The sequence below is a fragment of the Neovison vison genome, chromosome 6 (genome assembly GCF_020171115.1).
Source record: "Neovison vison isolate M4711 chromosome 6, ASM_NN_V1, whole genome shotgun sequence".
In the NCBI taxonomy this organism is placed as follows: domain Eukaryota; kingdom Metazoa; phylum Chordata; class Mammalia; order Carnivora; family Mustelidae; genus Neogale; species Neogale vison.
In genome coordinates, this window is record NC_058096.1 from 222,397,241 (window position 1) to 222,424,496 (window position 27,256).

The 27,256-nt window shown below is 54.0% G+C and overlaps 1 protein-coding gene across 2 annotated transcripts; it reads left to right on the top strand.

The window, feature by feature from the left end:
- Positions 1-1,143: 1,143 nt before the first annotated feature.
- Positions 1,144-26,433, top strand: ZNF77 (zinc finger protein 77). Of its 2 annotated transcripts, XM_044254594.1 has the most exons (4): positions 1,144-1,226; positions 21,136-21,262; positions 22,283-22,463; positions 23,090-26,433. In XM_044254594.1, the coding sequence occupies exons 1-4, from the start codon at positions 1,224-1,226 to the stop codon at positions 24,783-24,785; spliced, it is 2,007 nt and encodes a 668-aa protein (XP_044110529.1). In that variant the 5' UTR covers positions 1,144-1,223; the 3' UTR covers positions 24,786-26,433. The 2 variants fall into 2 exon arrangements, with proteins under 2 accessions (XP_044110529.1, XP_044110528.1); XM_044254593.1 differs by lacking the exon at positions 1,144-1,226 and having other exon boundaries at positions 20,843-21,262.
- Positions 26,434-27,256: the final 823 nt, after the last annotated feature.

Genomic DNA, 27,256 nt, shown 5'->3' on the forward strand with positions numbered 1-27,256 from the left:
ATTCGATTGCCTTCAAGATATCACAGCCTTTTATGCTGCAGAATTCTCTAAGGATACACCCAGAAACGAACCCCAAAAACATTTCCTTGTATGGTGTGAAGATTTAAAATCACGAGGGCATCCCTAAAAGAGTCCCGCAAAAAAAAAAAAAAAAAAGTCGGAAGGACACGGAGGAGGCCGGGTCTACGCACACGTCGCGTTCCAACGCTCAGAACACCGTGAACTTTTCACTTTCGCCGACGGCCACCGCGGGGCTCCGGGAACGCGCCTCCCTCCCGGGACTGAAATAGACACATTGTAGCGCCCGTTCGCCCGGCAGCCAATCGCGGGCCCGACGGGCGGCGCGCGCTCCGCCAGCGCCAATCGCGATCCTTTCAAAACAACTTATGTAACCGCGTGGTCTCGCCGGCTCCAGCCCGCGCTTCGGGGTCGCACCCGCGTCTCCCAGACTGCAGGGCCCCAGAACCCCCCAAACGCTTTCAGGGCCTTCCAGTCTTGCGGTCCTGGCTGTAACGGGGAAAAGGCACATCTGATCCCAAATTCTGGGGTCCCGTGCCAGACTGCAGAGCCGGGGTCCCACCTCCCCGGGGTGGGCGGAGGAGGGGGCGGTTTGCTGACCTCAGGCCCCAGAGGTGGGGACCAGAAGCGAGCTCGGGGACCCCCAACCCCCACGGCTGTCAACCCGCCGGCCCCGCCCAGCGCGCAGTGACGTCACCAGCGAGGATCTTTGTTCTTGAACAAAAGGCCCACCTGAACGCTGACCTTGCCCCCAGGCCAACCCTTGACCCTAGGGTTCAGCAGCCCCTCCGGTCCGTCCCCTCCCGTCCCGGCTCCCAACGAGGGGGGCTCGCGGGTACACGGAGTCAGGACTCCAAGGTCCAGGGGGAAGACGCAGGCGCCGGCAGGTCCGAGCGCGGGGAGCGGGTTCGGCTCCGAGCCCACGCCAGGAGGCCACGTGTGTCCGAACGGCTTGTCACTCAGGACGCAGGGGGCAGGGTCTGGGAGGATTGTCCAGTCAGGGGCTGCAGGGGCGGTGCCGAGGCGCGGAAGCCTAGTGGGTGGTTAACCGCAAGCCAGTCGCGTGTCCACCGCTCCTCGGCGGCCCCGGCGGCCGTGCGCACCTGCCCCGCGCGGCTGCTCGCGTCCCGGCGTCCTCGGTCTCGTAGGCCCCGGTCGCGCAGCCGCGGGCTGGGCGCAGGGAGAGCCCCAAGCGGGAGTGCGAGATGGTGAGTGCGCGGGTTCGGGCGGAGCCCGGAGAGGCCGCTGTGAGCCGGCCCCAACCGGCTGGAGGTGGCCGCGGCCGGGCGGCCCCGCGCCTGGGGGTCGCGACCCGAGTCGGTGCTCTCAGCGGGGGTGGGGCCGCAGCGTCCTGTCACCTCCCCCGGCCCCGAGCCGTGTCCTCCCGTGGGTGGGGGTCCGAGGGGGGTGGGGGGACCCCGCGCAGACGGCAAGGGCTGGGGGCGGCCGGGGCCCCCCATGACAGGTGCCACATCCGTGCTCGGTTAAGGGCGCTGCCGAGCAGTGGCTCCGTTCGGTGATGCCCGGGGGCGGCGTGCCATCCGGGGGCGGACGGGGCTGGGGAGCTGCGCGAGGCCCGGTGGGAGCGGGAAGCGGTGACAGGGGGAAGCGGGGGGTGGGGTGGGCAGGTCACCAGGTGCCCTTGGCGGGGTGGCCGGGGTCGAGCCGCCGGAGGACCTGGCTGCTGCTGACCAGCTCGTTCCTGATGGACGGGTTTAAGATTCCTTTGCTGGGAGAGGCCGAAACTGCCGCTCAGTTGACTCTTGGCTGGGTGACCGGGCGCTGAGTGCGAGGGACTCCATTTGGGGTCTGTCGTCTTGTTTTTAACACTCCAAAGACTGCTGCAGCAGAGACGGGTCTGGGGGACCCTCCAGCACCTGCGGTCCGAGAGAGACAGGGCTTTGCTCTAAGAGTAGCAGAGGCGGGAAGGTGGTTCCCGGGAAGGGAAGGGAAGGGAAGGTCCCCCTGTGCTCCGAGCTTCCTCCGCCCCGGTGGGCCGGGGCTTGTTCTGCTTCTCAGAACCTGTTGGGGCCAGGTGGGGATGGGGAGGTAAAGGGGTCAGGTGCGGGCAGGAAAGGCACAGTGCTGGGCAGCTGGTCACACCGGTGTCCAGTGAAACATTCGAATTTAGGGAGGAGAGACTTGTATTGAGAAGAATGGGCGAAGGCTGGGGGGCGGGCACTGTGGGGCAGGGGTCAGGGGCTACCTCCCTGCGACCACCGCTGTGAGCAGAAGACCTGCCAGACCAGCGTCTCAAGAGCTGTGTAGGAGGTTTCTTTTCCAGAGAGGAGTAAGGAAGCGCAGGCATGGCCAGGCCTGGTGCCGACCTGGGGCTCCCTGAGGCCAGCCTGTCCACGGGAGGGGCTGTCCGTGGCTCAGGCAGGCGGCAGCCCACGTTCAGGGTCCGGAGCTAGGAGAGAAGCCAGAGCAGCCCTGGAACAGCGAGCACTTTGTGACCACGGGTCCGTGGGGACCAGCCGCAGAGCGAATCGTGGGTGCGGCCGAGAGTGTGGATTTGGGGGGTCTGTGGCCGGCCCTGGGGCGGATGAACAAGGGGGACTTGCCGTGAGTCCTGGCTTGGTGGAAGGGGGAAGGGGCCCTTTTTGCAGCCTGCCCTTTCCCACACCCCCCAGAGTGGGGGAGGGCATGCCTTTCACCTCCAGGATGTTTGCCCAGGAGCTCCGGGCTCAGGGAGAGCCTGCCTGTCACTGAGCCCCGTGGCCGCACTGTCCCTGTCGAGCTCGGCGTGGACAGCTCGTTCTCAGGCAGCCTTACGTGCAGCAGGTGGAGGAATGCTTTCTGCCTCCTTGCTTCCCCTTGAGCGGGGAGGGTGGTCAGTGGGTCACGCCTTCCTTTTCCTGCGGGCTCTCGTGTTATTCTGGGGCTTATCCAGAGAATGTCCCCTCGGGGGAAAAGTGTCTCAGTCCAGGAAGTGTCCCTGTTCATCAGGTTTGGGGGGAAGATGCAGGGGGTTCCCCACCTTCATGCCAGGTGGGTAGAGGCATGGATTAAAGGATTCATCCAGGTGCTAGTGAGTGTTCCCACAGGGTCCAGAGTTGGGACACTGTGTGATCCTGACCCATTTCTGGTTAATAGCTGACGGTCAGATGCAGAAAAATTCTGGGAACTGAGATGTGACGAGTTCTGACATATGATTTGTTATCATGAGGATAAAATTAAAGAATAACTGTTTTGTGAAAAACGTGACACATTCAACTCCTGTAAAACCATAAACGTGCCCTGGAACGTCCCTTCCCATTTTATTCTTGAGCACGGGGTGGAAGGGGGGATTCTGCACGTTGTCGTTCACACTCTGGGTTGGGGTCTTTGTCTTATTTCAATACTCAGGGTGCTGGAAGCAGGTGCCGCACCTGGGCTGGGGCAAGCCGCACCTGAAGCTGGGCCTGGTGGGAGGTAGGGAAGGGGCAGTGGGGTCTTGCTCCCCTGCAGGAGGCTCCAGCCCCAGGACCCCTGCAGAAGGAGCTGTTGATGCTGGGAGGAGCCACAGAGCTTGGAACAGGAGGGGCACCTGCAGCCGTGTGGGCCGAGCTGGGGGCGCCCAGGGGCTGGGCCCCGAGAGTCAGTTTAGCATCAGCCATGGAGTTGAATTTGTGGAAACGGAGGAAGTCTGTGAAGGGCAGGGAAGGCTCTTAGGGTTCAAGTGCTTTTGGAAGGGTTGATGAAGGCAGAGCCTGTAGGGGTCAGAACCGAACTCTGAGGGTTTCCTCCCTGGTGAGAATTGGGGCCCTGGAGGAGGGGCCGTCTCCACATGGATGGGGGAGGGCAGGGTGTGTGGAGCTGCAGGATTCTGTCCCCTGGGGCTCAGGGTCCCCTCCCTGTGTCCCTGGCAGCGGCCATCCTGGGCTACTGTCAGCAGCGAGAGCTGGTCCCCATCACCAGACCGGGCCTGACCCTCTGCTGCGGGGTTTCCGGTGCCGCGTGGGGACAGCAGCCCCTGCTCTGAGCCGCTCACCCGTGCTGCTCCTCCCGGGTGTGTCCTGGGGAGGCTCTTGCTGCCCAGTCAGGCCAGCGTGGGCGACCCTTCTGTCCTTGCCGTGTGTGCAGTGGGCTCTTACGTTCTCGACTGTGGGCGAGTCGGGGCCTTGGGGGGTGGGCGGTCCCCCTGTTCATCCCCGGCCGGTGTGGGCACCGCAGCTGCAGTCGTCTGACTAAGTGTAAACACTGACACGCGGGGGGGCTGGCGCTGTTGCTGGCAGGACGTGCGTCACCCGTCGGGCCTGTCCCCTGGTCCCCTGGCCCCCGGAGCTCTCCGGCTCGGCTCTGTCCAGCTCGGGGCGGACCTGGGATCTGCTTCGGGCCACACGTCAGTCGCTCTGATGCCCGCTGGGCTGGACACTCCGGGGTTCCCCTTCTAGGGCAGCGTCACCTGCCACCGCGCATCTGTGGGTTTCTTCCGTCTCCTTCACACTCCGTGGACGTCCGTGTGGTCTCATTTCCGTGTGTTGCTCGTGTTCTGTCCAGCTCAGGAGTCCGCGTGTCTCTCCATGCCCCTGTGTTCAGTACACTTGTGCGTGTCGCCCCCCCCCCCCCCCCGTGCAAACCACCCTCGGGTCTCTGTGCTGTGAGAAACCCCTTCCGTCGCTGTGGTCACACGCACCCCTGCGGGCACTTCCCCTGGTGCAGTCCCCTTGTTTCGGGGATGTGGAATCCACAAGGCTAGGCTCTGGTCCGTGCACATGTCAAGGGAAACTATCCCTTGTTCCGCCCCACGTAAACAGTCTTCAAGGCCCCGTGTCCACATGTCCCCGTGGCCGCCCTGCCCCCACAGCTCCTGCTGTTCCCTTCCCCAAACCAGGGGCCTGTGCATACATTCTGCTGCTTCCCCACAGGCCGTGTGTCCGTCCTCTGTCAGTGCCAACGGTCTGATCACTCATTAAAAATAAAGCTGTCGGTTACTTTACCCGCAAACTGGATTTATTCTGCCGTTGCGGGAACTGCACTTGGGAGAGTGTAAGGTCGCAAAACCACAGGCTCTTTGAAGGACAGAGGGGAGGAGGGCTCTGTGCAGAGGAGAGGGGGAGGGGTGGCTGTGGAAACACAGAGATCTGGGAGGAAACTGGGAATGGGAAGCCCCGTGTGGGGGGTGGGCTCATGGGCTGGGTGGCACTGGGAGGTGGAGGCAGGTCTCCTCCCCGGGGACCACGGATCCCAGGGAAAGTCGCGTGGGCTTGCAGGGTGCTGAGCTTCCTGCTGGGCCCCCGGTGGGGAGCACGGTGGGACCCGAGGGCACCCCTGCTGGCGCCATGACTGTCGCCTCTGCACGCAGAATGTGGAACTTGGTGGGGGTGCTGGGGGTCCCGATGTGTCCTCTGCATCCAGGACCCCTTCCCTGCAGTGTGGCCATTCTAGGGTTGGAGGCAGATCCTGACGGGGGCCCTTCTGGCAAGATTGGAGAGCACCTGGAGGTGTCTTTTCGGGGGACAAAATCTCCCGGTGCCCGGGTCTCCCTGCAGTCTTGCCCCTGGGCAGGTGCTGCGGAGACGGCGCTCCCAGAGCACGGTGGGTCTTGGCAGGAGAAGCCATCGGTCCTTCCAACCAAGGGTGTAAGGAGGGAGGCCGAGCGGCCTGACTGTCCTATGAGGTCTCGGTGCTGGGAGTGCAGGGGCTCCGGGGGAGGGTGTGAGGTTCAGAAGGACCGACCGCTGGCCTTCCGGACTCGGGGTGTGGGGGGATCTCACCACAGTGTGTCCGCTGCTTCTCCGTAGTGACACGAGTGTGTTCCACGAAGCCCCGGGACTGTGGGTGTTGCACAGTGACTGTGTGGACCCGGCCAAACCCGGCTGGTCACGTGGGCACCCTGATCCCGGTGACAGAGCTGTCCCCCTGGGAGGGACAGTGTTTCCTCAGAACTGCAGGCCCAGGACACGCGCTGGCCTGTCTACACCAGAAGGCTGGGTGCAGTGAGGAAACGTGTAAGCCGTGGCTAAAACCTACTCCTATCCTGCCGGAGGGAGCCCTGTGACCTCCGTCCACGCAGACAGGCGTCCGGGGACCAGGCACGCGGTGGGACCTGGCAGGTGCGTTCTTCGTGGCTTTGGGAACATTCGGCACTAGGATTGGTTACGGAGCAGCAACCGTGTTGTTTCAGGCCTGTGGGTTCACAAGGTCCAGTGGTGACTCGGGGACTGTGGAGTCCCTGCTGGGGCCGATGGTTTTTGCGTCCAAACCAGCCTGGACTAAGGGACACTCGATCTCCAGGGTTCCGTGTCCTCCTCTGAGCCGGTCGTTGGGTGTCTCACACGTCACTGCGGGAGAACAGATGTTTGCCTGAGGTTTCCTAGAGAAGCATTTCATTTTCTGCTGGTTATCGTTTGTGTGTTTCAGAGCGGGGAGAGCGAGTGGGGGCCTGGAGTGGGGGGGGGTGGGGAGGGGCAGAAGGGGGGGAGGGAGAAGCTGAAGCTCATTCCACGCTCAGCACAGAGCCCGACGCTCAGATCGTGACCTGGGCTGCAGTCAGGAGTCGGGACGTTTCAGGGACTGAGCCCCCCAGGTGCCCCTGGAGGCGGGACCGTCCTGATGGCAGAGCAGACAGGTCAAGTTCAGCATCTGGTGAGTGTGGGACTCCGGCGCCATTTTCAGTTGATCCCACTGGAGGCAGGAGCACCTTGAGGTCTCTGCGGTATTCAAGGTCATGAGCTCCCTGACGGGCGTGCGGACCCCGGGTGGGACACGTGTGCTCTTGCACGCGGTGAGGGGACAGAGCCCGGGGGACGTGCAGATGTCGCTCCAGGTTGAGCCGAAGGAGCTGCTCAGGGCCTTCTGGGGACGAGTCGTCACGTGCCCAGCACGATCTGTGCCGTTTGCAGCTTTCATTTATTTAGTCTTCATTTTAATGTGTGTATTCGTTTATGTAAGTAATCCCTGTGCCCACAAACTCGCCACCCCGAGACCAGAGCCACACAGTCCGAGCCAGCCAGGCGCCCCTGCTGCTTTCAGTGTTTAAATCCCAAGCATCTGGAAACCATGGAAACTGCCTCCATGAGGTGCTTCGTGCAGGTGATTTGGAGCTCAGCGGGGGAGCTGTGGGCGGCAGCGGTCCCCAGAGGCTCACGTGGGTCGACCCATACTGACTGTTCCCGGATCAGATGCTCCGTGTGCGGGTCCCGAGTGTGAGAAAGTGCACTCCTTTAGGGACGTCATGGCCTTTGGAGGCCAAAAGCTGTCGCAGGTGGATTGTGTCTTCCTGAGAAGGGGTCTGGGAAGGGGCGGGGAAGGAAATCATCGAGTGCTGGAACACCATCGAGCCCTCGGAAACTTGCCCTCACTCAGACTGGCTTTCAAGATTCGAGAAAAGTCAGAACGACTATGCAGCCCTGGGCCTCAGAGCCCGGCTGCCTTTCCGATCCTTTGGAGGAAGCCGGGCCTGCGGCCTTCGAACCCGAGTAGGAAAGACGCACTGTGTGGTTCTCTTGCATTGAAACTGGGCTTTTAGGGGCGCCTGGGTGGCTCAGTGGGTTAAAACTCTGCCTGCCTTCGGTTGGGGCCCTGGTCCCAGGGTCCTGGGATCCTGACCGGCATGTGGCTCTCTGCTCAGCGGGGAGTCTGCTCGGCTCCCAGCACTCTCTGCCTGCTTGTGATCTGTCTGTCCAATAAATAAAATCTTAAAAAAGAAAAAAGAAAGAAACAGGACTCTCAGTGCAAGGGGGGCAGTAGGTGTGGGGGCAGCAAGCCGCGGGCCCAGGGGTGACTGAACCAGCGGAAGGGGCGCTTCCTTCCCGCCGCAGTGTTGGAGTCGCCCCGGCCGCTTCCAGAACCGCTTTCCCGTCTGGGGGAGCCACGGCCTGCAGGATCCCTTCCGAGGGAGGAGAGCGCGAGCGAGCCGTGGTGCGGGAGGTCGGGGAGATGCTGTCTGTGTCCCAGGGTCCTGATGAGGGGGCGGGGCTCCGCCGGGGACCGGTTGCGGTTCCAAGGGACCCCCGCGGTGGGGGCGGTGGGGGCTCCGGAGCCGGGGCTGCTGGGGAGCGGGGCTTGGGCACCGAGTGTGGCTCGGGGTCCGGGAGGACGGAGGGGCCCGTCCCCATCCGCAGAGCGCTTCCTCCAAGCCCGTCAGGAAGGACTTGGGGGACAGCCCCGCGGCCGAGGTCCCCGTGGGAATGGGGGGATGGGAACGGCTGGGAGGAGGGCTCCGGGGCTCCGGGGCTCGGGCGTCCAGGCGGCCTCAGCCTTTCTCAGCGGTTCTGGCTCTCGGCGGCGACCGTGCGGACCCGCGGGCCGCTGGCGATCTCGGGCCTTCGGTGGCGCCGGCGACCGTGCGGAGCCTCCGCTGTGCGTCCTCCTCGCCGGCCGGAGCGAGCTGGACGCCAGAGGAACCGCCGGCGCGGGCCGCGGGGTCCCGTCCCCTCCCCTGCGCTGAGTCCCCGGGCGACCCGGCTCAGCCGTCCGCCCCGCCTGGCGGGGGGCCGCGCGGGAGGAAGACCCGAGTCCCGCGCACTCGCCGCGGTCCCCTGTGCTCGGCCCGCAGGGGCCCGGCTCCCGGGGGCGACCGGCCGCGGGTCCCGCAGCGCCAGGGCCGCCAGGGCCGCCAGGGCCGCGGCTGTGGCTGCTCCGAAGGGGTTTCCGGCGCGTGTGGCGGTGTCGTTGCCGACGTGAGGCGTCTGTCCCTCTCCCCGGTCGGGGTCGCCCCACGCGTGGCCGGGCCCGCGCCCACGCGCCCGCACCCACGGGAGACTTGGTGTGAGTCTGGGGACCCGCTGGGCCAGTCGAAAAGCCGCGTCACGTGCTTCGGCAGCTCGCGGGGGTCTCCGTCCCTCGGGACACTGTCCCTCAGCGCAGGGGACAGGAGGCGTTGGGGGTTCGAGCTTGAGAAGCCTCCTCTCTGGCGACGCGGTGTCGGCGCGCCGAGGTCAGCAGGGACCCGGGACCCGGTCAGCGCAGCGAAGGTCAGCGGCGTTTCCAGGCCGGTGGTTGGGGCGGGCCGCGGTGCAGGGGACTGCGCGGGTCTGTGGCCCCCGGAGCCGCCGAGAAGACGCGTCCGAGGCCGTTTGTCTTCCTTCGTCGTTTGCCTCAGTTCCTTCCAAGCGGTCTTGGGTAAGGAGGGTCCCTCGGCTTCCTGAAGATCGGGGAGTCTCAAGGGACCGGTAACATGCGTATCAGATTCTGTGTTTTGGAATCACGACCTGCAGATTTATTGACCAGTAAGACAATTTTGGGAGGTTGAGATCGGAAGTTCCCCATAAGGGCCGTGGTAGTTCTCACATCCGTTCGTGTGGTTCAGTTGTTAGCAGCGCATCTGAGGAGAGACTGTGGTTTTGGTTTTGTTTTTGGAGAAGGCGCTGGCTGGCCGGAGTGGAGGAGGGGAGGGGCGGAGGGAGAGGAAGAATGTCAGGTGGACTCCAGGCCCTGCACTGAGCCTCACCAGGGCTCAGTCTCTTGACCTCAGCCAAAGTCAGGAGTCAGCTGATCAGCTGAACCGCCCAGATGTCCCGCCGCTGTGGTTTGGGAACCTGGAAGTGGCCAGGGTCCCCGTTGCACGCCCTCTCACAGCACTGTGGTGACTGGAATCCATTTTTGCAGGTTTTCTCTAGACCAAAATAAGAATTTCTAATCCCAGGTTTCTTTTTATGTATTTTTTAAAAGATTTTTTTGAAAGATTTTATTTATTTGACAGAGATCACAAGTGGGCAGAGAGAGGGGGAAGCAGTCTCCCTGCTGAGCAGAGAGCCCGATGTGGGGCTCGATCCCACGAGCCTGGGATCATGACCTGAGCCGAAGGCAGTGGCTTTAACCCACTGAGCCCCCCAGGCGCCCCTAATCCCTGTTTCTTCAGGAGTAGCCTCCTTACAGAAGAAGTCAGAGCAGAGGCCGGCGCTCTGCCAGCAGGCACAGATCCCAGAGGAGCAGCCGGCCCTGAAACGGAGCTGGAACGCAAGCCAGTGAGTCGTCAGAGACGGGGCGCCCCTAACACAGGTCCCCGCAGGCCCTGTAGAGCGCAGACAGGCTGCGGGGCCCTGATCCCAGGACAAAACCGACCCTCCCGCTCAGGGTCGGGGAGAAGGCAGCGAGCGCAGCGGGCTCTGTGGGACCCACACCTGTTTGCCCAGCAGGTGGGACGTGGGGTCTTCTCGGGGCCCATACATGATCACCGGGGAACTTGACCCTAAAAATAAAACTGCCAGTTACTTTTCAGCAAAACTGGGTTCATCTGGGAATAGCGAAGAATCATAATAGGGGACACAGAAGCCACGACCAAACCACAGGCAGGTCCGCAAAGGAAAGGAGAACTGCACTCTCAGAGAGAAGGGACGTGGGCGGGCTGTTCCAAAGACCGTGTCCGTGGGAGCAGGTTGGGTTCCACGTGTCCTGGCTTCTCATTGGCTGAGTTGTGACTGTCTCTCACAGTCTGTGTCACCCTTGGCCGCAAGAACGACAACCAGCCTGGCATGGTGTTAATGCTTCGTCTCTTTATTTCGACAACTTTCTTAGCTTATATGTGTCAGGGTGACCAATAAGGGGCCAAACAATGGGGAGAGCCAATGAGAGTCCTGTTACTATGCTGATTAAATTTGAAACAGCCAATGACTATGTCCTTTAGGTGGGCTTCACCAGAAAGTTCGGTGTTCACTTGCAGCTATTTTGCTGGCAGTGAGCCAAGCGCGACCGTGTAATGGCGGGGACTTTCCCGGCCGGAGGCGGTCCCGAACAGTCTGGGCTGTGTCTCTCATTGGCTGAGCTGTGACCATCTCATTGACATGCTCTGTTTCTCATTGGCTGGGCTCTAACTGTCTCTCATTGGCTAAGCTTTGACCATCTCATTGACATGCTCTGTTTCTCATTGGCTGGGCTCTAACTGTCTCTCATTGGCTGAGCTGTGACCATCTCATTGGTTGCGCTGTTACCAGGGCAGGAGGAAATCTTCCTCCGTGGTCTTCCTGGGACCGCAGTGTACTTCACATGTAGACTCGCAAGGTGCTTGCCTGAAGTTTGGGGATTGAGAACTCCCCCTGCTGGCCTCCGCCCTCACTTCTAAGGAGTTTTTCTTGTATTTTCGTATTAATATACTTTAACAGCCTTGACTTCCGTTAGGTAAAATCCCGCCAGCTTGTTCTACAAGGCACCTCCGCTATTCTTAGACACTGTCCCTTACCGTTCAGTAGAGAAGTCGTGCCTGGCTGGCTCAGACGGTCGCGGGGTTGTAAGTTGCAGCTGCGTTGGGCATAGAGATGACTTAAATGTTTAACAAAAATGAAAAAAGTAGTAGTGTGTTTTAAGTTCAAACAGAACAGAAATGAACAAATCCCATAAAAGTACCCCCAGACAAACCTGGTTGTACATTCAGTGAAATTTTCTTAAAACTCTTGACCTTTTGAGAGACTTGACATCATGGTCTCAGTTTGGTGTCTGTCCATTTATTTCCGTATGCTGTGTGTCATTGAATAACTTTTTGTAGGTTTTCTGTTAAGTCAATGTATATCCTCCACTGGACATATTTTCAGACATAAGGACAATTAGCTAGGTAGTCGTTAAAAAGCTTAATGTTAAAAAGCCTCTTTTGGGGGGGCGCCTGGGTGGCTCAGACAGTTTAACGACTGCCTTTGGCTCAGGTCATGATCTCAGGGTCCCGGGATTGTGCCCAACGTCAGGCTCCGACTCAGTAGAGCGTCTGCTTTTCCGTCTCCCTGTGCCCTTCCCACACAGAGTTGTGCTCTTCTCTCTCTCAAATAAATCAATAAGTCTTTTAAAAAGTCTCTTTTTAATATTTAATTTTCAACTGTTTGTTTCTGGTGATTAAGTGCACACTGAGATTTGTGAGTTTGCATTCTAGAAACTTACTAAGCATCTGATTGTATGATTACCTTTCTAGTCTTTTTGGACATGACCTGCATAATCATTTGACTTAGGAGTAAATTTTTCAGTTACAGTATTTCTTCAGCTAAAACTACATCATTAGTTTTCTCTACAAGTGATTGAAAAAATCAAACATGTACAACATTTCCACAGTAGAGAGATGTCTGTGTCTGTCTTTCCTAGTTAGCTGCTGAGGGTGAGAAGTACGTTTGGATGCTTGAAAAGACCTGAAAGAGGGGCGCCTCAGTGGCTCAGTGGGTTAAGCCTCTGCCTTTGGCTCAGGTCATGATCTCAGGGTCCTGGGATCGAGCCCTGCATCGGGCTCTCTGCTCAACAGGGAGTCGGCTTCCTTTCTCTACCTGCCTTTCTGCCTACTTGTGATCTCTCTCTCTGTCAAATAAATAAATAAAATCTTTAAAAACACAGAGGAGAAGATAAAGAGGGAGTTATTAAACTCATTATCCCTAACAATGCAGAGTGACGTGTGAAGGGGTCTTTCGCTCCCATCCCGCTGTATGCAGCAGAGACACGTGTGAAACAGGACTCGGCCTTCCTGTCAGATGCGTTCGGCAGACTGTTTTCTAGATTGGGCTGTCCCACACTCTGGGAAAGCTCTCCTGAGCACGCGTGTGTTGACCCAAACGAGAAAAGTGTAGACACATATCTGTTTACTGGGGAGAAGCAGTCCACCGTTGAAGACTCAGAAGGAACCATAAGGAGGTTTATATGCAAAGGCCAGCTGCTGGTTCACTTTCTCTGTAGCAATCTGTGCTCCAGGGATGACGAGAAAGACAAGATGAGGCTTTCCGTAACACGAGAGCTCCGTTACTCCGAGACCCGGAAAATACAGTGGAATGATTGTTCACTTCGTGTTTGCTCCATTGAGACGCGTGACGGAAATGGACGCGACCGGTCTCTGAAAACTACAATAAGATCTTGTCAGTTAATACTGGTTATCTGTTCTTCTCCGTATTGGTACATTTTCAGAGCTCAGCAGGCTTTGCAAAAAATGCAAGTAGAGTGACGTGTTCTCCTTGTATTAAGGCAGATCTGTGAAAGTAATCTAATACAGTCACATCTCTTTGCGAACCGTGTGCTCTCAACTGAGAAATGACCCACGCTGTTTGGCAGGAAGCCCCCTCCAGGCCAGGAAAGGATCCTGAGAGATGCTGAGCTCGGTTTACTCGTGGTCTCCCTTTCCTTGTCTCCAGGCCCGATGACATTCCTCGCCTTCAGTGCCAGCTGTGTGTATGGGCTGGTGAGACGAGGAAGCACATGAAGTCGCTCCTGGTTCCTGATCCAGGGCCCCTAAAAAACCCTTGTCCTTGCTGGGGCGTAGGAGCATCTTCTGTTGCATCAGGTGACTCTGGGTGGGCTCCTGGCTGGCTCCGGGGGGGGGGGGCTGGTCCCCGGGAAGATCCGCCGTGATTAGAAGCTGGAACTTCTGTCCTGCCCCATTCCCTGGAGGAGGGGAAGGGCTGAAAGTGGGGTTAATGGTCCATCAGGCCAACGAGGTGAAGCCTCCATAGAAATCCCAGTAGAAGGGGGTTTGTAAACGTGGGGTGCGGAAAGGGTGGGGCACCCAGAGAGCGTATGGACACGCCTTTCCCATCCCTCCCCCTGTGCGTCTGTTTTCCTGGCTGCTCCTCTGTATCCTTCCCTACAGTGGAAAGCATAAGGAAGTGTTTCCCTGAGTTCTGGGAGCCCCTCCAGCAAGTTACTGGGACAAAGGAGGGGGCACGGGAACCTGCTCTCCTGCCCGTCAGTCAGAAGTGCGGGTGATGGCAGCCCTGTGCCTGTGTCTGAACCGGGTGTGTGTTTGGGATGGGGACAGTCTTGTGGGGCCGAGCACTGACTTGTGGGATCCGCCCCTGACTCCAGGTCGGTAGCCTCAGGGTGAGTGTCCAGGTACAGCCCTCGGCTGGCGTCACGCGGGACCCTGTGGGCCTAGGTGACAGAGATGACAGAAGGACAGCGTTCTCTGGGGGGGTGGAGGAGACACAGAGGGAAGAGACACGGGGGGAGGCGCAGGTGTGGGCAGCAGGAGGACAGACAGGCGTGGGTGTCGCTCTGCAAGGCCGTGTCCCATCAACACGCCCATTCTTGGGGCTCTCAGGGCTGACCCCTTCCCTTCGCTGGCACACGGTGCTGCAGTTTTGTAAGTTGTGCTCGTCTCGTTTCTGACCCGGTGGGCTCTGATGGTCCCGCTTTGGAATGTCGCAGGATCCGTGGGACGGTGCTTCTCCGGGAACCGTCCTTGCCGGATGCAAACACTACGTAGGTGGTGGCTGGCCTCATCTGTATGTTCTTGGAATTTTGTCTGTAGGACTCTGGGATTTCTAAACTCTGCGCCCAACACCTGCTGATGATGGAGTCTGCCTTTTCGTTTTCATTTTATTTTTAATCTTTTTATTTATTTTATTTTATTTATTTATTTGACAGAGATCACAAGTAGGCAGAGAGGCAGGCAGAGGGAGAGGAGGAAGCAGGCTCCCTACCGGGAAGAGAGCCTGATGCGGGGTGTGATCCCAGGACCTTGGGCTCATGACCTGCGCGGAGGGCAGAGGCTTTAACCCACGGAGCCACCCAGGCGCTCCTGCCTTTTTGTTTTTAAATCTTTCTTGTTTTCTGTTGCCGCACCGGCCGGGCCGTCACGGGTGTGGAATTGTACCCACGACTCCTCAGCTGCTTGTTCCCGATCTCCGAGGGAGCTGGTCGCGTAGGGAATCGGCTCTCGCTTCCGTTCAGACACCGCTTCTTCCTCATGGTGCTTGTTTCCATCTGGTCTCCGAGTCAGCTGTGTCCACGCACGGGGACGTGAGACAGGCATGTCCTCAGCGGGTATAGACTGGAAGCCTGTGGTTCGTTTGTCTTGTTTCCGCTAGAGGCGCAGATTATGTTCATGAAGAGTCAGTATCGAATCCATTTCTAGAAGAGAACAGACTTGGTTTTGTCTTCTAATGTTATCTGTACATTTACGTGTAAGATTTCCTTCTAAACAGGAAGAAAATCTCATACATAAGATTTGCCTTTATATTTGTGAATGTTGCCTTTCAAAACTGTGTGAATTGTCCTTTTCCCATCTTGCTAATGCTTTGTGATCCCTTTCTACATTTGGGAATCACCAATGTTTAAATGCTTGGTACCGGAGTGCCTGGGTGGCTCAGTGGGTTAAAGCCTCTGCGTTTGGCTCAGGTCATGGTTTCAGGGTCCTGGGATCGAGCCCCGCATCGGGCTCTCTGCTCAGCGGGGAGCCTGCTTCCCCCTCTCTCTCTGCCTGCCTCTCTGCCTACCTGTGATCTCTGTCAAATAAATAAATAAAAATCTTGAAAAAAATAAATAATAAATGCTTGGTACCTGCCCTATGCACTGTTTGAGATGCCTTTCAAGTGTGGGGATATTTGAATCTACTAATTTCGCTTCTTTAATGACATCCTTAGATATTCTGTTACCTTGCGTCACCTAGGTATATTACCAATTTGTATAAAATTATTCCTTTATTCTGAAACATCTTTCGTTGTGGGGAACCTGGGTGGCTCAATCGGTTAAGCATCCAACGCTTGATCTGAGCTCAGGTCTTGATCTCAGGGTCGTGAGTTCTAGCCCTGCATCAGTCTCCGTGCTGGGCATGGTGCCTACTTAAAAATCAGGACGTTGGGCAGCTCAGTCGATTGAGCATCTGACTCTCGGTTTTGGCTCAGGTTGCGATCTTGGGGTTGCAGGACTGGGCTCTGCACGCAGCAGGGAGTCTGCTTCTCCCTCTCGCTCTGCTCCTCCCCTACTTGTTCGCTCTCTCAAATACATTAAAAAAAAAAATTTTAAAAATCTTTCTCCACAGCTAGTTTATAATATCTCCTAAGTCTGCTTAATCTCTGAAGTTGTAATTTTGTTCCTTTTTCATACTTTTTACTTGACTAAATTCTATCATTTTTGAGTAAAATTGCCAAAAGATTAAGGAGGATATATTTTTAGCTTTTACGACTTTTTTTTTTTAAGAGAGAGCACATGTGAGTAGGGGGAGGGCAGGTGACAGGGCAGAATCTCAAGCAGACTCTGTACTGATCACAGAGCCCCATGCAGGGCTCGATCTCATGACCCTGAAATCAAGATCTGAGCCGAAATCAAGAGCTGGACACTTAACTGGCTGAGCCACGTAGGTGCCCCTCTATGACAACTTTTTAAAAATAGCTCTAACTGAGGTGTGGGTCACAAACCGTGATGTTTATCTGTTTAAAGGATAAAGTTCTACAGTATTTATTGTATTTACAGAATTATTCAACCATTTTCACACTCATTTTCAAGTATTTTAATAATTCCATAAAACAAAGTCCATTGGAGCAACTGGGTTTGGAAGTATTGTTGCTTCCCATTGGCTGAGTTGTATCTGTCTCATTGGCTGGGCTGTTGCCATGTGGGGAAATAATCTTTCTTCTGTTGTCATAGTAAAGTGGTGTCCATGGGCAGTGGCAGGTCCTTCTCTTGCTGTTGCTTCTGCAGTTGATCAGGAGTGGTAGGCTGTGGGGGCTCTAACTGCTGGCTTGGACTCCATCCTCCTCCTCCTCCTCCTCCTCCTCCCTCCTTCCTTCTTCCTCCTTCTCCTTCTTCTGCTTTTTAAAAAAATATTTACTATTTTAGAGAAGGAGAGCATGAACGGGGGGAGGAGCACAGGGAGAGGGAAAGAGAACTCCCAGGCAGACTCCCTGCTGAGTGTGGAGCCTGACGTGGGGGTTGATTGTGACCTGAGTTGAAACCAAGAGTCAGACGCTTAACTGACTGAGCCACCCAGGTGCCCCTCCTGACTCCATTCTTAGCAAGATTTCCCTGTATTTTTTACATTTCCCCTTTTTGGTAGAGGCCTTTTCTGAAATGCATCATTGATTATGAGTCTGTTTTCCATTTTTAGTGGTTTTGTTTCTTGGTGCCAGGAAAGAGCTTTCCTGGTAGTGATGTCCCACGTCCTAGGGAAAGTACACGGCAGTTGAAAACCGGTTAAGGCTGTATTTGAATAACAAGACACCTTAGAAGGGAGGAGTCCGAGGCACTCACCTCCAGTCCCTGTTTATCAAGATGGTAAGCACTGGAGATGATCTCCTCGTTGGAAACATCAGTTTTATAACGTTTTGACAGATGACAACTGTGAAAGCAAAAGTAACATGAAAATCCAAAATGTATGACGGTTCTAAGCCAGGATTCTAGGTCTGAAAGTAGCCAATTGAATATTGGCAGTTTTCAGACTTTGGGAAATTTTTTTTTTAATTTTATTTATTTATTTGACAGATCACAAGCAGGCAGAGAGTGAGAGGGAAGCAGGCTCCCCGCTGAGCAGAGAGCCCGATGTGGGGCTTGATCCCAGGACCCTGAGATCATGACCTGAACTGAAGGCAGAGGCTTTAACCCACTGAGCCACCCAGGCACCCCAGGGGGGAAATTTTTTTATTCTGTTGGTAAAAACCTGGAGTCACGTATTCCTCCTGGAATTTGCATTAGGAACTGAGTCAGTAGCATGTGGGGCTTAGGAAGAACAGGATGCCAAGGGTTAACAATGGTATTGCTTGCTCAAAGGTTCTAGACAAACCTCTATCTTTGGCCATTGGGTTTTCTCCCAGGTAAAAAGAGGCCATTTCAGGGACTAGTGTGTGGGATGCTGGGTCTCTGAGGCTTGTAATTTTCTGTTATGGGCCTGATGCCTTCAAAGGACTTCTTTATTTATAGGGTATTCATTCATTCTGGAAAGACACTTTGAGAGATCTATTTTATTTTTTAAAAGATTTTTCTTTTTATTTATTTGACAGATCACAAGTAAGCAGAGAGGCAGGCAGAGAGGGAGGGGAAGCAGGCTCCCCCACTGAGCAGACAGCCTGATGCGGGGCTCGATCTCAGGACCCTGAGATCATGACCTGAGGTGAAAGCAGAGGCTTAACCCACTGAGCCACCCTGGCATCCCTGAGAGATCTATTTTAATCTTGATGGGAGGCACACTGTGGACCCTGCCAGTATGAGTTGAGGTTTTTGCCCAGGAAGAGGATGTAGGTGATCCAATCAAGACAAATGATCCGTTTCTCCAGACTTTACTATTGTGTGTCAGAGATGGAGCAGATGAAAGATGTGGAAGGGTCATTTATTTTCTTTGCTTTTATGTTGATTACTGTTACCAAATTCTAGAATTATTTCCCTTTTCTGGGACAGAGACACTTACTTAAAAAATATCTGCCCAATGAAATGAATGGGGCATAAGATCTAAGTAGAAAATGGTGTGTCTCTCAAAGGACCTAAACAGAAGGGAGTGGGTTCAGACACAGGAATCGGTTGAGGTTCGTTAGGGACCTCTTTGTACTTTATACTTTGTACTATAGTCCTCCTAGGTGGGGAGTCCTGTACAGCAAGGGGCTGGGCACGTGTCAACAAGGACAGAGATTCGTTCCCAGTGTGGGGAGTGGTTTCTTTGAGCTGATTACAAGGGAAGACTGGGAAGGGTCCCTGTGGTCCCCTGCAGCTCGATCATTGGGAGGGAGGAGGACTTTGGAAAGCCTGGCTGCAGGGAAGCAGATGTGGGAGCACTTAAGTTGGTAACAATCTTTTTTCCATTGCCCTGGTCCTCTGCAAAAATAGGATAAATGAGTCAGGTTTTGGTTTTGTTTCGGAACCTCCATTTGCCAGAATTGAGAATTAGGAATTCCAGTGGTCTTGAGGCCCCTGACTGGCTCAATGAGTAGAGCTTGCAGTTGATCTCAGGGTCGTGAGTTCGAGCCCCACCTTGGGCACAGAGCCTACTTTTAAAAAAAGGCTAATTTAAAAAAAGAGAATTTTAGCAGTTTTTCTTTTAGGTGACTCATCTAGGATGAGTGTGAATGGTTTGTCAAATTTACCTGCAGTGGACATATTTTCACATTCTAGCCTGGTCTTTATGATTAAAGGGAAAAGATACTTGTTCTGGTCTTTAATAAACATTGACTTAAATGCTACCTGGGTGGATTCCACACCTACAGGAAGACCAGAATTTTCTTTAAAGACAATTTGGAGTTGGTTTGTAATCGTCCTGGAAAGGCTGATGATCATGTAATGATAACTTTTAAAGTAAACCTGCTGGGAACACCTGGGTGGCTCAGTTGGTTAAGTGTGACCTGCCAGTTACTGTACTAGCAAAAATGGGTTTACTTGGAAATAGCAGAGATTTACAAGTCTTTTTTTTTTTTTTTAAGATTTTATTTCTTTGTCAGGGGGAGGGGGGTGAGAGGCAGGCTCCTGCTGGGCAGGGTGCCCAATTTGGGACTTGATCTCAGGACTCTGGGATCATGACCTGCGCAAAAGGCATTGCTCAGTGGACTGAGCCACCCCGGCGCCCCGAGATTTGCAGTTCTGTTATGTAGGGAGGACCTCTCTTCTATCGAGGAGAAGGGCTTATTAGGAGGGGCTGTCCCACATGACATCCACTGGAGCAACTTGGGGTTCTAGCCCTAGTGTCTTCTCACAGGGTGGGCTGTGACTGCCTCTCATTGGCTGGGCTGTTGCCAGGGGAGGAGAAAACTTTCCTTCCTTTGTCCTGCTGGGGCAGTCATGTGTCCAAGATTGTCTCTTGCTATTGAGTGCAGTGGAGGTACTGGTGGGAGCTCCCGCTATGGGCTTCTAATTTCACTGGAGTCATGTCTCCGTTATTCATTTTCAGAGAGTTGGTGGGCTCTCGGGTGGTTTTCACTTGCTGGCTGTTACGAATCAAGCTGCTGAAGAGTGTGTGGAAATAGTGTTGGTGCTCGACTTCACTTGTCTTGGGTAGATCGATAGTAGGAGTGGGATTGCTATATTGCACGGTGACTGGACGGTCATCATTTTGAGGACACGCCGGACTCCTCCGGGTTGTGCCATTTTGCATCCCCAGCAGCAGAAATGCATGAGAAGGGCACCTGGGTGGCTCAGTTGGTGGAGCATCTGCCTTTGGCTCGGGTAGTGGTCCTGGGGTCCTGGGATCGAGTCCTCTTGTTGGGCTCCTGGGATCCAGTTCCACATTGGGCTCCCTGCTTGGCCGGGAGCCTACTTCTCTCTCCACCTGCTGCTCCCCCTGCTTGTGCTCTCTCTCTCAAACGAAGAGAGTCCCCCTTTCTCAGGTCCTCACCAGCACTTAACTTGTTTCTTTATAGCCATTCTAGCGGGTCTGAAGGGGTATCTGCTTATAACTTGACATCCATTTCCCTGATAACAGACATCTAGCATCTTTTCCGGAACCTGTTGGCCGCTGGCATATCTTCTTAGAAAGGTACCTGCTCATATTCATTCCCCATGATTTGATCGTATTATTTTTCTTTATATTATTGTTTTTTATTTTTCATGGGGTCATATGGATTTTTAAAACATATTTAAAGTACAGGAGTTACCAGGTGTGTGATAAGCAAACCCCAGTTATAACCACAGTTGAAGGAGAATTGATCTTCTTATTAAGTGATGTGGGTGGCATATGGGATTTTGTTTTTCCCTTAAGTTTTGAGAACATAGGTTTTGTTTGGATGATCTCAGATCTTTTGAAAGAAATGATTTTTAAACTCCATTCCATGAGTGCGGTGTCATCTCTTGTTGCTCTGACAGCGTGGATCAGCCTCATTTTCTTTATCTGTTAAGGTCACCCTGGGCTCTGTTACCATCCGTCTCTCAGGGGCTCCTCTTTCTGGCGCCCTTCTGCTTGCGTTCTGGGCACCGGGGTATATGGTCGAGGCCCCGCTGATTTCCGTGACTCTTCAGGAACTGGAACTCCTCTTATGCACTACGTGTGCCAGGCCCCTGGGCCCTGTGTCCCTGCTCACTGTCCACCTAACCCAGGGACAGGGTGGCATCTGCCTCTGCCGGGATGGAGGGGACTGTGCTAGGCTCCGTGACCTCGTTGCCCTCCAGCGAGAGCAGCACTGGAATCCGTGTCTTCACAGCATCCTGACATCTGGTTCCAGTTCTTGGGGCTGACAAGGCAGTAATCGTCCTTGCGCAAGTCAAAGATGTGCCGTCCAGTTTCCATGTGCTCTGAACGAGTATTTCATTTTTCATTCTTTCCCATGCAAGTGTCCTCAGATCTGCTCATTTTCAGTACAAACAGCCTATATTTGGGTGTGTGTACGTCTGTATGAGCTGTCGTCATTGCCCTCTGCTTCAGGGTCCCAGCCCTTCCGGTCATTGAGGGCACTGCTATGGGTGTATTTGTGTGTTGTCACTTCCCGCATGGGTGTGACTTCGGTCCTAGCGTGGGATGTGGTTCCCTAAGTGTCGCCCCCACATCCTCCCACACACACGGGTGAGGAGGGAGCGTTGCTGCAACAGAACATGTGGATGTTCCAGGACGCGGTGGTCTTTGACGATGTAGCTGTGAACTTCACCCCGGAAGAGTGGGCTTTGCTGGATCATGGTCAGAGGCAGCTCTACAGAGATGTGATGCTGGAGACCTGCAGGAACCTGGCCTCCCTGGGTAAGCGTGGCTCCTCCCGTCTCTAGCCTTGTAGCCAATGAGTGTTTCTTACAAGTGTCTGATCTTCCTGGGGCCGAGGAATGGGAATATGATCTGGAAGAGACAGACGTTGTCCAGGCCTTTATGGAAACCACTGAGGGTCACATACCTTTTCCATGAAAACAAATCATGTGTTAAATTGACTATTGCTGCAATCACAGTCTGAGACTCCCTAATTTTATCAGTGTGAGGATGGGCTCCTTTGTGGTTTTCAGTTCTGCGAAGGATGCGCTGTGGTTCACACCCATTTCTCCCAGTAATCATGCTGCAGTTAACCTCGCACTTTGTCCGATTCGGTGACCTTGAAGACCAGATTAACAGCCCATCTACCAGACTGCTTGTGGCCCTTCAAATCCCCCTCCTGCTGGGCTGTTGTGGGGGGCTGGGCGGCAGCCACACCCACCGTCCGACCTCCCAGGGGCAGCTGGGGCAGTCAGGCAGGCTCCCCCGATGGCCTCGGTGCCTTCAGAACAGTCCAGCACCCTCAGTCGGACCAGGTTCTGGAGAAGGGAACGGCATTTGCGCATGTCCGTTAGAAACGTGTCTCCGTCCTTGTTCTGAGAAGGGTGATTTTGTCATTCCCCTGCTCTCCCTGTCGGACATTCATCCATCCTCGCCCACGGGGCAGGCCTTTCTGTGTTCTTACAGAGGTAGTGTGTGCATGTGAGGATTTTGCCCAGTTCCTTCCTACTTTACTTTTCCAATAATACTATCTCCACATTAGTCACCATCGATTTTAAAGCATTTCCGCATAAACAGGCTGCCTTTTCATATGCTTTTCCTCTTACTGCCAAAGTCCCAAAGCACTTAGGTCCTTAGAATTTTTCTGTGGTCACATGTTCATTCTTCCTGATGAACTTCATTTACATTTGGGATCAGTATGGGAAGAGCAATCCCCAAATGGTCTGTTTTCTGAATTTTCTTTACCTTTAAATATCAGGTCATTCCCAAGAAATTAAATTGTGCTTCCGATTCTTGCAGACTGTTGCACTCAAGTTAACCCTTTTGGATCAGGGACTCAGCTGAATATTTTGGAGAATGAACTATCCAGTGAAGATAAAATAGTAACATTTACAAGAAATGATTCCTGGGCTGTTTTTGGAGAAAACTGGGTATTTCATCACATTGGAGATCAGTCCCAATCCCAGGAGAGGTGTTTGAGGTAAGTGCCTCTCTCTCCCGTAGGAGAAAGGGGGATCTTGGCAAATTGTTAGAATAATTTGAAATTAAAGAAGGCATGGAGTTAGAAACCTAGCTCAACAGTTGCGTAGTCAGAATTACACAAGTTCTTCATAAATGTGATGTAGTATTGATGAGCAGATATGTAATTCAGCTCCAGACATTTATCAGGAAAACCAACTTATAAGAAAGTTGACGGTGGGGCACCTGGATGGCTCAGTGGGTTAAGCCTCTGCCTTCAGGTCAGGTCATGACCCAGGGTCCTGGGATTGAGCCCCACGTCAGGCTTTCTGCTCAGCGGGGAGCCTGCTTCCCCTTCTCTCTCTGCCTGCCTCTCTGCCTACTTGTGATGTCTGTTAAATAAATAAAATCTTAAAACAAAAAAAAAGAAAGAAAGAATGTTTGACAGTTATGGCTATTACTGGGCCCTTATTCTGAGCATTTGGCTTCTTCTACAGCATAGCAGTGTAGACCATGACAGAAACATGCCCATTCCTTGGAAGTGGTCATTATGTATCAAGTAATCACTAATATGGATCAGTAGGTAATTAATAAAGAGATCAGTTAAAATGATTATTCCGTAACAGTGTGCCTTCCCTTTTTGAACAGAAGTCATCTGCCGGAGCGGGTCTGTGAAAGCATTAAAGATGATCGACGTGGAGAAACCAGAAGGCAGATGACAAGTCTTCCCGTGCGTGAGGATCGTCCTACTGGAGACAGGTCCTGTCGCTGCGCCAAGTGTAGAGAAGCCTTCACAGATGGTTCTTTCCCTGAGAATCCACTAAGATCCCACCCTGGACACAAACCTAGTCCCCGTGAGGAATGTGGGCCGGCCTGCAGCTGTGTCTCTTGCCCCAGCCCTCACGTGGACACAGGCCTTGTAGAGAAACCTTATGAACCTCCGGACACTGGGGGAGCATCGAAGAGAGACTTGAAGAGTCGCGGTAGTAAACAATCTTTAGAGTGCAAGAAATGTGGAAAAACTTTCACTTGCAGGTCGTCCTTTCGGGGTCACGTGAAGGGTCACTGTGGACAGAGAGTTCATGCGTGTGACGTGTGCGGGAAAGCCTTCATGTATCAGTCCTACCTTACACGTCACGTGAGAACTCACACTGGGGAGAGACCCTATGAATGTGTGGAGTGTGGGAAAGCCTACAGTTGCCTCTCATATTTTCGAGAACATGTGAGAACGCACAGTGGAGAGAAACCCTATGAATGTAAGCAGTGTGGGAAGACGTTCAAGTATCCCGCGTCCTTGCAAGGACACATGATGACACACACTGGAGAGAGACCGTATCTCTGTCAGCAATGTGGGAAAGCCTTCAGTTGTCCCAAATACTTCAGGAGACACGTGAGAACGCACAGTGGACTGAAACCCTATGAATGTACGTTATGTGGGAAAGCCTACAGTTGTTCTTTATCCCTTCGAGAACATGTCAGAACTCACAGTGAAGAGAGACCCTACGAATGTCAGCAGTGTGGGAAGGCCTTCAGACATCCTCGGTATTTCCAAAGACACGTGAGGATGCACAGTGGCGTGAAACCCTATGAGTGTAAGGAGTGTGGGAAAGCGTACAGTAGCTCCACATCGCTGCAGGAACACGTGAGGACACACACCGGGGAGAGGCCCTTCGAGTGTCCACAGTGCGGGAAGGCCTTCACTCGTCACTCCTCCCTTCAAGGACACGTGAGGGCACACAGTTTGGAGAAACGTTACGAGTGTGCCCAATGCGGGAAGGCCTTCCGTTGGTCCTCGTCCTTACAGAAACACGTGAGGACACATAGTGAAGAGAAACCCTATGAATGTCAGCAGTGTGGCAAAGCCTTCTGGTACCCGGCCAACCTGAGAGCCCACCTGAAGACACACACTGAGGAGAGACCCTACGAGTGTCCACACTGTGGGAAGGCCTTCAGCTGTCACTCCTCTCTTCAGGTACACGTGCGAAAGCACAGCGGGGTGAAACCCTATGAATGTAAGGAGTGCGGGAAGGCCTTCTGGTATCCCGTGAACCTGCGGGCACACGTGAGGACGCACACTGGAGAGAGACCCTATGAATGTAAGGAGTGTGGGAAGGCCTACAGGTGCCCCGCAAACCTGCGGGTCCACGTGAGGACGCACACTGGGGAGCGACCGTATGAATGTCAGCAGTGCGGGAAGGCCTTCAGGTACCCGGCCAACCTGCGAGCCCACGTGAGGACGCACACTGGGGAGCGACCCTACGAGTGTCAGCAGTGTGGGAAGGCCTTCAGGTACCCGACCAACCTGCGAGCCCACGTGAGGACGCACACTGGGGAGAAACTCTGAATGGAAGGACTGTGGGAAAGCCTTCATTTGTCCTTAAGACCTTGTATATCCAATCAGACACACTGGAGGAAGCCTTATGAATGTAAAGACTGGTGGGAAAACTTTAGGTATAGTTCCTCGTATATTTTGTACATAAAAACTCAGGGCTGGACAGCGGTCTCTATTTGTTATAAACCTGGTTGTGCCTTGTAAGTGCCTCGTCCCTAACAGGGATCCCCGTCATATTTATTTCCACTGCATGTTGCCAAGAGGAACCCCTGAGATAAAATATCCCTCTCTGTGCCCTTTGTATGAGATCTATTTTGTTACTTCACACATGAAAATTGTAGAGTTCTATAAAATTTCTCATTTCCGTGACAATGTCTTTGGGCCCCAGGGGTGACAAGTGATGTGTATTTATTTCTCACCCTCTCTTGTGGATACTGGAAATTCCGGCTCTGTATCTACCCTTTCTTTCAGTCTTCATGATTGAATGACGTATCTTCACATTTGCTTATTGCCGCTGTACACTACACCTCTGCGCCCCACAGAAATTAGTAAATGTGCAGGGATGTTGAGAGAGGACAGTCTCCTCCAGTTATGTTCCTATTTCGGCCTCTGCTGATCGCCCTTCATCTTGGTTGTTCATTAGTCATGATGCATTAAGAAAAGAAACCCTGTGGCGTGAAGATGAAAGCTGGCTTCTGGTTGGTTCTACTGAGTTCCGTTGTGAGCGTGGTGAGGTGGGAGACCATGAGTTTCCCAGAGTCCTTCTCTCTGTGGTTCTGAGGTGAAGGCCGTGAGGAAAGAAACTGTGTGACGAAGCCATGCTTTTCCGGCAGGAAACAGAGATGCGTGGGGACCCACATGGGCTTGGGTCACAGCGCATCTTCTCGATTACTGATTTGTCGTCTGGAACAGCCTCCAACCTGACACAGGTTTGACATCAGTTTTTGTTCGGTAGCACACTCCAGAGACTCCTCCATGAACTCTCCTCTGATGGACCAGCTCGGTTTTCAGGTCCAGATGGTTCCTTGCGCTGCCCTGTGGCTCCTTGTGTCCGTGAGGCCACCTCTTCAGGCCATCGTGTGTAGGGGTCTCTCTCATCCTGGCACCGTTCATCTCCCGTGCTGTTTCTACCACATGATTTCTGTGGTAAGCATCCTGTCCCTCTCAGGGTAGATCTGTGTCCTGCCTCCCCCTGACAGAATTAATGCTGCAGCCTCAGATGCGGGGAACCTCCTTCCCTTGTTGCACTGTAGAGAGGCTCCAGTAACCCTGTATTTCTTCCTTCTGGATGTTTCTATAATTGGAATAAGCACTTGTGAGTGTATGGCAGTTTGTGGCTCTCTGTGGCTTCCCCCCTCTCTCTGCCTGCCTCTCTGCCTACTTGTGATCTCTGTCAAATAAATAAAAATTTAAAAAAAAATCCCGTTCGTCAGGATTAACTTTTTCTTCTGATTGTGTCCATTTAACAAAAAACGAAAACCTATTCTGGGTTAACAGGACAAGTACAGTTGACATTTCCCTTCTGGTGTGTGTTTCTTCAATACCCAGGCAGCAGCTATCACTGTCTCATTAAAATGACTTACTCCTGAGGCGCCTGGGTGGCTCAGTGGGTTAAGCCTCTGCCTTCAGCTCAAGTCATGGTTGCAGGGTCCTGGGATCGAGCCCCGCATTGGGCTCTCTGCTCAGCGGGGAGCCTGCTCCCTCCACCCCCCGCTTGCTTTTCTGCCTACTTGTGATCTCGGTCTGTCAAGTAAATAAGTAAAATCTTCAAAATAAAATAAAATGACTTACTTCTGAGGCACCTGGGTGTTGCAGTCTGTTCAGTTCCGATTCTTGGTTTCAGCTAGGGTCGTGATCTCAGGGTTGTGGGATCAAGCCCTGAGTTGGGCTCCACAGCAAGCACGGAGTCTCTGAAAATCACTTCCTCTCCCTCTGCTCCTCCCCCACCCCATGCGCTCTCTCTGTCTCTCAAATAACTATTTTGAAAAGATTATTGACTCCCAGTGGTGATATCCTTAATGCTGCCTATGTAATGTCTCTGACAAAGAACAGCAGGAGTCATGGTCTCACAGCTCAAGAGCGTGGGAGAGGGAGCCCGACACATGCATCTTCCCTACTTGTCAACAACTGAACAAACCACATTTGTGATGAGGGGAGTCGTAGTTGTGGGAATGACTTTACGACTTGGTGCTCCAGGCATAACCACCTTGAGGAAATTCCTAATTTCTGGAGATGCTGCTTCTCAGTGTTTGTTGTCCAAATAGCTCTGAGGCGTTTACGTAAAGTCCATACTAGAATGGAAACGTCCTTCCTCCTCATGCCTTTTGCTGGGAATTGTGCTGAATTGTGCTGAGCAAGACGTTTCTTCCCATGGTGGATGGGTAAGTGGTTGGTCATACTTCACCCAGTGGCGTGTCCTTGTATTAATTGCGGTGGAGGAAAGCTGGGCCGGGCCTTGCTCTTTCCTTGAGGCCGCTCGTTTT

Excerpts from the sequence above, each read along its gene's own strand:
- ZNF77 (XM_044254593.1), top strand. The coding sequence starts at position 21,121 with ATGTGGATGTTCCAGGACGCGGTGGTCTTTGACGATGTAGCTGTGAAC. Across the intron at positions 21,263-22,282 it reads CAGGAACCTGGCCTCCCTGG|ACTGTTGCACTCAAGTTAAC; the intron begins GTAAGCGTGGCT and ends CGATTCTTGCAG. Across the intron at positions 22,464-23,089 it reads TCCCAGGAGAGGTGTTTGAG|AAGTCATCTGCCGGAGCGGG; the intron begins GTAAGTGCCTCT and ends CTTTTTGAACAG.